This window comes from Oryctolagus cuniculus, chromosome 2 (assembly GCF_964237555.1).
Source record: "Oryctolagus cuniculus chromosome 2, mOryCun1.1, whole genome shotgun sequence".
NCBI lineage: Eukaryota > Metazoa > Chordata > Mammalia > Lagomorpha > Leporidae > Oryctolagus > Oryctolagus cuniculus.
In genome coordinates, this window is record NC_091433.1 from 170702863 (window position 1) to 170714805 (window position 11943).

An 11943-nucleotide genomic window follows, 5' to 3' on the forward strand; every position below is an offset into this window, starting at 1 on the left:
CTACTTTCTATTTATCAAATAAGGCATACAAGATAGAACTGCAGAGGAGGGGACAATCCCAGTTTAGAAGTTCTGAGAAATGGAAAGACCTGAGATAAGCCTTGACAGCTAAGATGTAGCCAGAGGGAGGAGGAAGAGCACTCCAAAACCAATGGAAGAAGAAATCAAAAAGTGCTTTTTAATTTTGTTCTGCCCTACTTCCTAAAAGAAAGAAAACCTATGCTTCTTTAGAGGGGAAAGAAATTAGCAAAAAGACAGTTAGTTGGAAGCAAGTTTTTAAAAAATATTTATTAATTTATTTGAAAGGCAGCATGAGAGAGACAGAGGCAGAGAGACAGATCATCATGACAGCCCTTCTGCAGGTTATCCTCTGTTTTGAGTCCCGCTTTACCATATTAAGTTTTGTAAATGGACTTGAGGCTACTTTTCTAGAAAGTTGTAGGCTATTAGCTAAGTGCACTCTTCACTTCTTTCAAGCTAACAATTTCCATGTCCGTTCAATCATCTTATACTTCTTTTCTTTTTCCTTTTTAAACCTCTATCTTCCATCTGAGTTCAAAGACCATTCTGTCTTATACCTAATTACCTATAAAGCTATACCGGTTTAATTTTGCATCACACCAGGTTAAGCTGCTGCTTGGGACACCTACATTCCATTTCAGAGAGCCTGTTTGAGTTTATTCTACTCTGCTTCCAAGTCAGATTCCCACTAATGTACCTGGGAAGACACTGGATGACGTCCCAAGTAGTTGGGTCCCTGTCCCTCTTGTGGGAGACTTGGATAGAGCTCTGGGCTACTGGCTTTAGCCAGGCCCACCCTGGCTGTTGCAGGATTTGGGGAGGGAATCAAGAATGGAAGATTTCTCTTTCTCTCTGCCTCTCCTGTCACTCTATCATTCAAATAAATAAAGCTTTTAAAAAATAAATAAAAAGGAGACCCAGAACGAATTAACTTCTGAAAATGGAACATATAATTATGACACAAGAGTTTTGCACAGTGGCAGTATCGCAACCAGTGAGCTATATCAGAGGTGCGATTAATGCTAATAATTACCTGGCTTCAGCTCCTGAAGCCAGCTTCTTGCTAAGGTAGAACCAGGGAGGCAGCCAGTGATGGCTCAAGTAATCGGGTTCCTGCCACCCATATGGGAGACCTGGACTGAGTTCCTGGTACTCAGCTTCAGACTGGCCCAGTCTCAGCCACTGCAGGAATCTGGGGAGCATTCACGCGTTCTATATCTGTCTGTCTCTCTACATTTCCTTGTTTCTATGTCTATCACATAAAATTTGTATGAAAAAAGACTAATTTATTTATTTTAAAGGTAAAATAACAGAGACAGAAGGACAGAGAGATCCACTGGTTTACTTCCCAAATGGCTAAAATGGCCAGGCCTGGACCAAGCTGAAGTTAGCAGACAAGAGCTTCTTCTGGTCTCCCATGTGGGTGGTAAAGGCCTAAGCACTTGAGCCATCTCTGGAGCCCCAGCATGCACACCAATACGGAGCTGGATTGGAAGTGGAGCAGCTGGGACTCAAACTAGCACTCATGGGAAGCTGGTGTGGCAGGCCACAACTTAATCAGCTGCATCACAGCCCCAAGAACATTATTTTCAAAAAAATTGCAAAACATGGTGCCAGCGTTGTGGCATAGCGGGTAAAAGCCACTATGCCACCAGGTCCCATATGGGCAACAGTTCAAGTCCCAGCTGCTCCACTTCCAATCCAGCTCCCTGCTAATGGCCTGGGAAAGTAGTGGAGGAAGGCTTGGGCCCTTGCCATCCATGTGGGAGACCCAGAGGAAGCTCTTGGCTTCGGCCTGGCCCAGTCTAAGCTGTTGCAGCCACCTGCGGAGTGACCCAGCAATAGAAGATTTCTGTCTCTCCCTCTCTCTCTGTAACTCTTCCAAATAAATAAATCTTTAAAAAAGTTACAAAAAAAGTTTCCTTAAAACACTTCAGAATCTGAAAAAAAACTTTAACTGAAGCCTTGCTTCCTCCCACCAAAGCAAATCAAAAGCACAACAAACAACAGCAATTTTACACTTAAAAAATACTGGTCTAACATGGAAAAAATTCAAACTGTAGTAGGATTGAGAGTGATTTCGATTTGCCTTAAAAATTATTATTTTCTTTTCTTACTATTACTGGATTTTTTTGTGCAATAGTTAAAATTAGAGTTAAGGAATACTTACCCTTCGGTCGGCTGCTACAAGTCTAAATTCGTGTAATAACTTGCCAAAAAAAGATCTTTGTGGTTTTCGAAAGAGATGAATTGTCCCCTTTAAAATAAAATACATACAAGTCAGCATTCAAGTGACTACTGTTCTGCAGAGGTCCTGGGATGTGATACAGTAGTAACAACAACTAGCACAGACTGAGCAGTCAACAAGTGCCAAGCACTTACAGTACACTCTTGCATGTATGTACTGATTTACAACAGCCCTATGAGGAAGAAACAATGCTTTCTAAAGTTGTCCAAAGTCATACTGAAAGTAAACAGCTAAGAAGGAATTCAAGTGAAGGCCCACACTCTATTATAAATGGATAAGGCAAGGTGAAACAAAACGGTATGCCAAGGAGCTCTACTAAGAAAAAGTAATACTACGGTTATGGTTAAAGCCACACACACAAAAGTTCTGGCAACTATTATTACAGTCAAACTCCTGTGGTTCTCTCTGGGGCTTTCAAAGTGTCTGACACCCTCACTAGTGTCTGTGCCCCTGCTGGCGCACAGTATGGGACGAGCATGGAATGGGCTTAGCTGAATTACAGTGAGAAAGGAAATCAAGTGGCAACTACATGGGACTCCCCACCAATGTGTAGCAAAGCAAGTGGGGAGCCTTAGCAAAATCGAGAGCTCAAGCTCAAATGAGAAACTATACTACTTATAATAAAGGCAGTATCCAGGGGCCAACCCTGTGGGGTAGAAGGTTAAGCTGCCTCCTGCAGTGCCAGCATACCATATGGGCACCAGTCCCAGTCCTGGCTGCTCCACTTCGGATCTAGCTCCTCCATTTCCAATCCACCTCCCTGCTAATGTGCCTGGGAAGGCAGTAGAAGACAGTCCAAGTCCCTGGGCCTCTGCCACCCATGTGGGAGACTGGGAACCTCGGCTTGGTCCAGCACTAGCCATAGTGGCCATCTGGGGAGTAGACCAGAGGATGGAAGATGTCTCTCTCTCCTCTCTGTATCTCTGCCTTTCAAATGAATACATAAATCTTGTTAAAACAAACAAAAAATAAAGGCAGTATCTAGTATCAGTGGGAGAAAATATGAGCTAGTCAATAAATAATCCAGTAAGTGTAATGTTGCATCCTTCCTATATTCCTTACTTTATTATTTGAAAAATAAAAAAACTATAAAGTACTTCTAAAAAGTAAATATGTATAATTTAAAAATACTGGAGCTGGAGAGAACTTTCTTAATAAGTATAAAAACAAGAAGCTATAAAGAGAAAAAATTATCTAACTATATACTACATATTTCTGTATGGGATTATAATACCCTAGAGGAAAAAGAAAAAGAAAAACCCTAGGGAAGAAAAATTGTGGAAAAACCTGTAATTCATGATGAACAACGTGCCAATTTCTCTATCCATAGTGCTTCTACAAACTAAAAGACAAATGACTCAATTAAGAGCTGTATATTGAGGGGCCAGCGTTGTGGCACAGCATGTTAAGCCGCTGCCTGCAGTACTGCATCCCATACTGGCACATTTTCAAGTCCCAGCTGCTCAACTTCGGATCCAGCTCCTTGCTGATGGCCTGGGAAAGCAGCAGAGGATGGCGCAAGTACTTGGGCCCCTGCACCCATGTGAGAGACCCATTAGAAGCTCTTGGCTCCTGGCTTCAACTTGCCCCAGCCCTGGCCATTGCAGCCATTTGGGGAATGAACCAGCAGATGGAAGAAATTTTTTTCTCTCGCTGTCTCTTCCTCTCTTTAACTCTTTCAAATAAATAAAAAATAATTTTTTAAAAAGGCATTAGAAGCATAATTTTTATATCCAAATAAAGACCAGTGTATGTGTTAACCCTAAGGTTCTTTTTTTGTTTGTTTGTTTAAAGATTTATTTATTTGAGGTCAGCGCCGTGGCTCAATAGGCTAATCCTCTGCCTTGCGGAGCCGGCACACCAGGTTCTAGTCCTGGTTGGGGTGCCGGATTCTGTTCTAGTTGCCCCTCTTCCAGGCCAGCTCTCTGCTATGGCCCGGGAGTGCAGTGGAGGATGGCCCAAGTGCTTGGGCCCTGCACCCGCATGGGAGACCAGGAGAAGCACCTGGCTCCTGGCTTCGGATCAGCGTGATGCGCTGGCTGCGGTGGCCATTGGGGGGTGAACCAACGGCAAAAGGAAGACCTTTCTCTCTGTCTCTCTCTCTCACTGTCCACTCTGCCTGCCAAAAAAAAAAAAAAAAAAAAAAAAGATTTATTTATTTGAAAGTCAGAGTTACTCAGAGAGAGGAGAAGCAGAGGGAGAAAAGTCTTCCATCCGCTGGTTCACTCCGCAGATGGCTGCAACAGCCAGAGCTGCCCTGATCTGAAGCCAGGAGCCAGAAGCTTCTTCCGGGTCTCCCACACAGGTGCAGAGGCCCAGTGACTTGTACCATCTTCTACTGCTTTCCCAGGCCATAGCAGAGAGCTAGATCAAAAGTGGAGCAGCTGGGTCTGGAACTGGCACCCATATGGGATGCCGGCACTTCAGGGCAGGGCGTCAATCACAGCGCCAGCCCAAACCCTAAGGTTCTGCTAAGTTAGTCCAGTTTAAAAGAAACAATTCTGGGGCTAGTGCTGTGGTGCGGTAGGTAAAGCCGCCGCCTGCAGTGCCAGCATCCCATATGGGCGCCAGTTTGAGTCCCAGCTGCTCTACTTCCAATCCAGCTCTCTGCTATGGCCTGGGAAGGTAGCAGAAGATGGCCCAGGTTCTTGGGCCCCTGCACCTATGTGGGAGACCGGGAGGAAGCTCCTGGCTTCAGATGGGCACAGCTCTAGCCATTGGACCAACTGGGGAGTGAGTCAGCAGATGAAAGACCTCTCTCTCACTCTGCCTCTCCTCTCTCTGTGTAACTCTTTCAAATAAATAAATAAATCTTTAAAAGATAAAAAAAAAATACTATTTTCATTTGAGATGTTGTTAGTGTTAATAGAAATATTCCTTCCTTAAAGAATTGTGGGGGCCGGCGCCGCGGCTCACTAGGCTAATCCTCCGCCTAGCGGCGCCGGCACACCAGGTTCTAGTCCCGGTCGGGGCGCCGGATTCTGTTCCGGTTGCCCCTCTTCCAGGCCAGCCCTCTGCTGTGGCCAGGGAGTGCAGTGGAGGATGGCCCAGGTGCTTGGGCCCTGCACCCCATGGGAGACCAGGAAAAGCACCTGGCTCCTGGCTCCTGCCATTGGATCGGTGCGGTGCGCCGGCCGCAGCGCGCCGGCCGCGGCGGCCATTGGAGGGTGAACCAACGGCAAAGGAAGACCTTTCTCTCTGTCTCTCACTCTCACTGTCCACTCTGCCTGTCAAAAAAAAAAAAAAAAAAAAAAAAAAAAGAACTGTGGGAGGGGGGATTTTTCTTGGTCCCAAAGATAGATTGTGCTTAGTACTGCTGTTGTCCCTGACTACCAGCCAACAAGAGAATTAGCAAGGTTCTTACGCCATTTTGATATTGAAAATAAAACAAAAATCCTAATGGTCATAACAGTTTCCAATATTGTTATTTGCTCTCCCTACCAGGATAAACTCCAAATTTTACAACCTGAAATTTTTATCTTTGAACTACTTAGCCTGTTCCTTCCAATCTTACCTCACTTCAGAGAGAAACCTTGAACTCCAGCCAAACTGGACTACCCCTTGACTCATGATCACACCTCTCTTGAGTGCAAAGGCCAGAACTGTCTCATCCAAGCTCTACTAGCCCTGTAACAGCCTCTTTCCTTATATAAGTGAGAGAAATGAATATTAGGTTAATGTCATTAGAATAGGGCTAAAAAGTTTCATGCTTCACCCCCTACATTAAGCCTTCCAAGATCATTTTCATTTGTGGTACTGATAATGTAGTTGACCATAGGATTGCCTTTATCTTGTTATCTTGACTTGTATGTTTTTTTTTTTTAATTAACTTTTTTTTAAAAGATTTATTTATTTATTTGAAAGTCAGAGTTACACAGAGAGAGGAGAGGTAGAGAGAGAAAGAGAGATGTCTTCCATCCGATGGTTCATTCCCCAATGGCTGCAGCTGCGCCAATCTGAAGCCAGGAGCCAGGAGCTTCCTCTGGGTCTTCCACACAGGCGCAGGGGCCCAAGCACTTGGGCCATCATCTACTGCTTTCCCAGGCCATAGCAGAGAGCTGGATTGGAAGAGGAGCAGTCGGGACTAGAACTGGTGCCCATATGGGATGCTGGCACTTCATGCCAGGGCGTTAACCCAATGCACCACAGCCCTGGCCTCTAAATTAACTTCATAATTGATAAGGACAAATTGCCTACATGTTCTAAGAAAGCATGGTTATACACATAGCATGTCCTTAATACATAACACAAGAATGGCTCAAGAAACCATTTTCCTACTAACCTTTAACAACAACAACAAAAAAGTTAAAGGGCCAGAGCTATGGCCTTGTGGGCTAAGCCTCTGCCTGTGGCACCAGCATCCCATATGGGCACTGGTTCATGTCCTGGCTGCTCCTCTTCCAATCCAGTTCTCTGCTTATGGCCTGGGAAAGCAATGGAAGATAGCCCTGCACCCATGTGGGAGACCCAGAAGAAGCACCTAGCTCTAGCCGCTGCAGACATTTGGGGACTGTACCAGAGGATGGAAGACCTCTCTCTCTCTCTCTCTCTCTCTCTCTGTAACTCTACCTCTCAAAAAAACAAATAAAAATATTTTAAAAAAAGTTAAATGCTATTTTCACTATATTATTTTTTAAAGATTTAAGATTTATTTATTGTATTGAAAAGTCAGTTACACAGAGAAGGAGAGAAAGAAAGAAGTCTTTTTTTCTTAGAGATTTATTTATTTATTTGAAAGTCAGAGTTACACAAAGAGCGAAAGAGAGGCGGGGGCTTTCATCTGCTGGCTCACTCCCCAACTGGCCACAATGGCTGGAGCTGTGCCAATCTGAAGCCAGGCGCTTCTTCCAGGTCTCCCATGAGGTGCAGGGGCCCAAGGACTTGGGACATCTTCTACTGCCTTCCCAGGCCTTAGCAGAGAGCAGGATTGGAAGTGGAGCAGCTGGGACTTGAACCAACACTCATATAGAATGCCAGCACTGCAGGCAGCGGCTTTACCCACTACGCCACAGTGGCTTCTCCCTATATTATTAATACTAATTTTTCAAGCACAAAAATGTAGTGCCATAGCTTATTTAGTGTTTTAGAAAATAGATATTTATTGAAAAATTCCCCTAGACTAGCCGCTACAGAACACTAGGAATACTAGTCAAATATGCAGGTCCTGCTCCCAAGGAGCTTACAGCCTAGGAAGTGAGAACACAACTAAACACACAACTTCAAAGTCCTGTGGCAGGGGCTACATGTTAATCACAGAGACACATGGTATCCAAATGTAACTATCAAATTAAAGCTGTGAGTTAACGAAGTTGTATAAACTGAAAAATCTCTGAATTTTAATAATTTCTTATCCCTCCACCTTCAGATCCCTTCACAAGCATTTTAGGCCAAGGTAGGTTTTCATGATATGTAAGCACTTTGTGATGCTTTATGTGACAAAACTGTGGCTTATCTATTTTATTTTTTTTAAGATTTATTTATTTATTTTACAGGCAGAGTTAGGGGGAAGAGAGGTCTTCCATCCACTGGTATACTCCTCAAATAGCTGCAATGGCCAGGGCTGGGCTGATCCGCAGCCAGGAGCTAGGAACTTTCTCCAGGTCTCCAGGTGGGTACAGGGGCCTAAGCACTTGGACCATCTTCTACTGCTTTCCCAGGCCATTAGGATGGAGCTGGACTGGAAGAGGAGCAGCCAGGACTTGAACCAGTACCCATATGGGATGCCTGTGCTACAGGATGCTTAATCTGCTATATACCACAGCATTGGCCCCAGTTGCTTACCTATTAAAAAAAAAAAAAAAAAAAAGGCCGGCGCCACGGCTCACTAGGCTAATCCTCTGCCTAGCGGCGCCAGCACACCGGGTTCTAGTCCCGGTCAGGGCGCCGGATTCTGTCCCGGTTGCCCCTCTTCCAAGCCAGCCCTCTGCTGTGGCCAGGGAGTGCAGTGGAGGATGGCCCAGGTGCTTGGGCCCTGCACCTCATGGGAGACCAGGAAAAGCACCTGGATCCTGGCTCCTGCCATCGGATCAGCGTGGTGCGCAGGCCGCAGCGCGCCGGCCGCGGCGGCCATTGGAGGGTGAACCAACGGCAAAGGAAGACCTTTCTCTCTGTCTCTCTCTCTCACTGTCCACTCTGCCTGTCAAAAAAAAAAAAAAAAGCATCAAGTGAGGCTGACATTGTAGCACAACAGATTAAGCCAGGGCTTACAATTCCAGTGCCCCACACTGGAGTGTGGGTTTGAGTCTCAGCTGCCCTACTTCTGATCCAGCACCCTGACAATGTGCCTGGGAAAACAGGCAGAAGTAGCCCAAGTACTTGGGCCCCTGCCACTCATATGGGAGTCCCAATTGGAGTTCCTGGCTCCAGGCTTTGGTCTGGCCAACCCCAGGCCATTTCGGGAGTGAACCATCAGATGCGGACACTCTCTCTTTGTGTGTCACTCTGCCTTTCAAAAAAGTTAACTGAAAGAAGAAAAAAGCATCATCAATGTATAAAAGAGAAGCACCTAACAAGGTATTTGGACCTTGGGGTTAGGCCTATGAAAAAGAATTAGGGAGGGGCCAGCACTGTGGCTTAGCAGGTAAAGCAGCCACCTGAATACCAGCATCCCATATGGGCCCCAGTTTGTGTCCTGGCTGCTCCACTTCCGAAATAGCTCTCTGTTATGGCCTGGGAAAGCAGTAGATGATGGCCCAGGTACTTGGGTCCCTGCTCCCACATGGGAGACCCAGAAGAAGCTCCTGGCTCCTGGCTTCAGATCGGCCAGCTCCAGCCTTTGTGGCCAAATGGGAGTGAACCAGCGGATTAGAAGACCTCTCTCTCTCTCTCTGCCTCTTCTTCTTTCAAGTAGATAAATAAATCTGAAAAGAAAAAGGGGCAAGGGGCAAGGGGCAAGGGGCAAGGGGCAAGGGGCAAGGGGCAAGGAAAGGAAAATAATTAAGGACCTGTAAATTATACTGATAAAGATGGGGGTAGGGGATAGACAGCAACTCAAAAGGATGGAAGACCATTTAAAAATTAGGTTCAAAGGCCATACAGTAAGATCAGCAAGCCATTGAGTGTGTGAGTGTGTGTGCGTGTGCATGTGGCAGGGGGGGTAGAGGGGGGAGGGGGTGGTTATGTAAAAAATAGGCTGTAAAGGCCAGAAGCTTCACTATGGATGGTTCAATATTCTATGTTGACTAGCATTTGTCTACAGAAAAAAAAAAAATTAAGCAAGGTAATGACATGGGCAAATTGTAGAAATTAACTCCAGCCATACAACAGTGAGGGTGTTAAATAAGAGCACAGCTGGAGGTTACACAGCCATAGCCAAAAAAAAAAAAAAAAAACCAGAAAAACAAGGTAAACTTTCACCCACTTTATGTGCATGAATTTACAGACTTTCTGTGTGCAAAAGAACTACAGAAAACTGCAAAAAAAAAAAAAAAAATGAGGTACACTGATAAGAAACTTTCTCGACTGTTTCCACTAGACCAAGAAACTGAATGACAACAGCTTAGGCACAGAAATGTAGTCCCTTTCTCATTTGTAGGCTTTTATGAAAAGCACCATGAGAGGCCGGTGCTGTGCCCAAATGGATAAAGCCACTTCCTGCAGTGCCAGCATCCCATATAGGTGCCGGTTCTAGTCCCAGTGATCCACTTCTGATCCAACTCCCTGCTAATGTGCCTGAGAAAGCAGCAAAAGATGGACCAAGTACCTGGGCCCCTGCACCCATGTGGGAGACCCACATGAAGCTCCTGGCTCCTGGTTTTGGATCAGCCAAGCTCCAACCTTTGTGGCCTTTTGGGGAGTGAACCAGCAGGTGGAAGATCTCTCTCTAACTCTCCCTCTCTATATATGCATATGCGCCTTTCAAATAAATAAATCTTCTAAAAATAAGGTGCACCACTGATTTTTCAGACACATTCAAAAAGGCAATCGCCGCTCTGACGGCTGAAATCACAATCAATTGCTTGTCTTGAGATGAAACCCAGAGATCTACGTATTCGATTTCTAAGGCCATAAAATGGGTTAATCCCTCTAAACGAATTCTAGGGGCAATTCCACGTCTCAGTGACCACAGCCTAAGCAGGGATCTTCCCCTCGTTCCTGCAAATAGCGGTAGGACGCTCGACAACACCCGATTTTCTGCAGCCACTGCTTAAGGAACTTGCCACTCAATAAAGCCAAGTTGCAGAGGGAGCCGTCCGCCTTAAAACGATACTCCAGCCTATATTCCGGCGGCGCTGTCACAGCTCTAGCCATCACGGCTGTCCCGCTGTTGTGCTGGTGAACATGTTTTCAGACCGCAGTCGCTGACGCCAGCCGACTTTTATTTCTACATCAAGGAAATTTCGCCCGGGGGAAGCCCTAAACGCGCCCGCAGCTGAAGGCCGGGAGCCCGAGCGGCAAAGGGACAGGGTGAGGGACCGGGGGGAATCGGGCTCTGGGGGGGACCTTTGGGGAGACAGACAGCCGCTCCTCCTGGGGAGCCCCGACCGCCACGACGCCGACCTCCGTGCTGGGCAGCTCAGGGACTGTCAGGCCACTTCAGGATGAGACACGTTACGTAGAACCCCCGAGGATAGAAACCCTAAACCCTCACGCAACTCACCATGATAAGGAGCCGCACAGCTCCCGCCGGAAGACGCTCTGGAGGTTCGTTTTTCCCAGTGCGGAAGGGGTGGGGCATCAGGGACCGATTGGCTGCGGGAGACTCCGGGGCGGAAGTGCGTGTCCCGACTCCAGGCCACGCCCCCTTCCCGGCTACCTCTGCGTTCTATAGAGGCGAGGCGGCGGCTAGAGCGACTAGAAGGTGTTTTGTAGCCAGGAGAGGCCTTTGTGTTAACTGAAGCGCTTTTACCTGTATTGTGTGATTTAGCCTTATGAATTAGATAATAGTCCCGTTTCCCAAGTGAGGAAGCGAAAAGATTAAGAAATTTGCCTGGGTTCATCTTGTTGACCGTAGTTGAATTTGAAGGCTGACCAATTACGGAGTACTGTGACCTACTTCCTAAAATCCTAAATTGCTCATTAAAGTTAATTTTATTATAGAAGTAATGTCGGAACCAGCTATGTGGCCTAGCAGGTTAAGCCCTGCATCCCTTCAGAGCACCAGTTCCAGTCCGGGCAGCTCCACTTCCCAGCCTACTGCGCCTGGGAAAGCAGTGGAAGACGGCCCAAGTGCTGGGACTCCCACACCCACGTGGGAGGCCGAGGTGGAGTTCCAGGTTCCTGGTTGTGCCCTAATCCAGCTCGAGACTTAAAAAACTGCAATGACTGGGCTGGGCCAGGCCAAGGCCACGATCCAGGAGCTTCTTCGGGTCTCCCACATGGGTGCAGGGGCCCAAGCATGTTCCACGTTCCACTGCTTTCCTGGGAACATTAGCAGGGAGCTGCATTGAAAATGGAGCAGCCAGGACTCAAACTGGCGCCCACATGGGATGCTGGCACTACAGGCCGTGGCTTTAACCCACTGCACCACAGTGCCACTCCCTGAAGAAAAAATTGATTTTTAAAAATGAGAGGCCGGCGCCGTGGCTCAATAGGCTAATCCTCTACCTTGCGGCGCCGGCACACCGGGTTCTAGTCCCGGTCAGGGCGCCAGATTCTGTCCTGGTTGCCCCTCTTCCAGGCCAGCTCTCTGCTATGGCCAGGGAGTGCAGTGGAGGATGGCCCAGGTGCTTGGG

General features: G+C 46.8%; 1 protein-coding gene across 7 annotated transcripts in view; it reads right to left on the bottom strand.

The window, feature by feature from the left end:
• The window catches only part of SLC30A6 (solute carrier family 30 member 6), a 50034-nt gene extending 39067 nt beyond the window's left edge, over positions 1-10967 (bottom strand). For 3 of the 7 annotated variants that reach the window (XM_051843027.2, XM_051843028.2, XM_051843026.2), the window contains exons 1-2: positions 10869-10967; positions 2192-2278 (exon numbers count right to left, since the gene is read on the bottom strand). In XM_051843027.2, the coding sequence (XP_051698987.1) occupies positions 2192-2278; positions 10869-10946 (165 nt within the window). In that variant the 5' untranslated portion in view covers positions 10947-10967. The remainder of the gene's footprint in view (positions 1-2191; positions 2279-10868) is intronic. The other 4 variants (XM_051843032.2, XM_070069272.1, XM_070069275.1 and 1 more) reach the window with 4 other exon arrangements.
• Between the last annotated feature and the right edge of the window lie 976 nt (positions 10968-11943).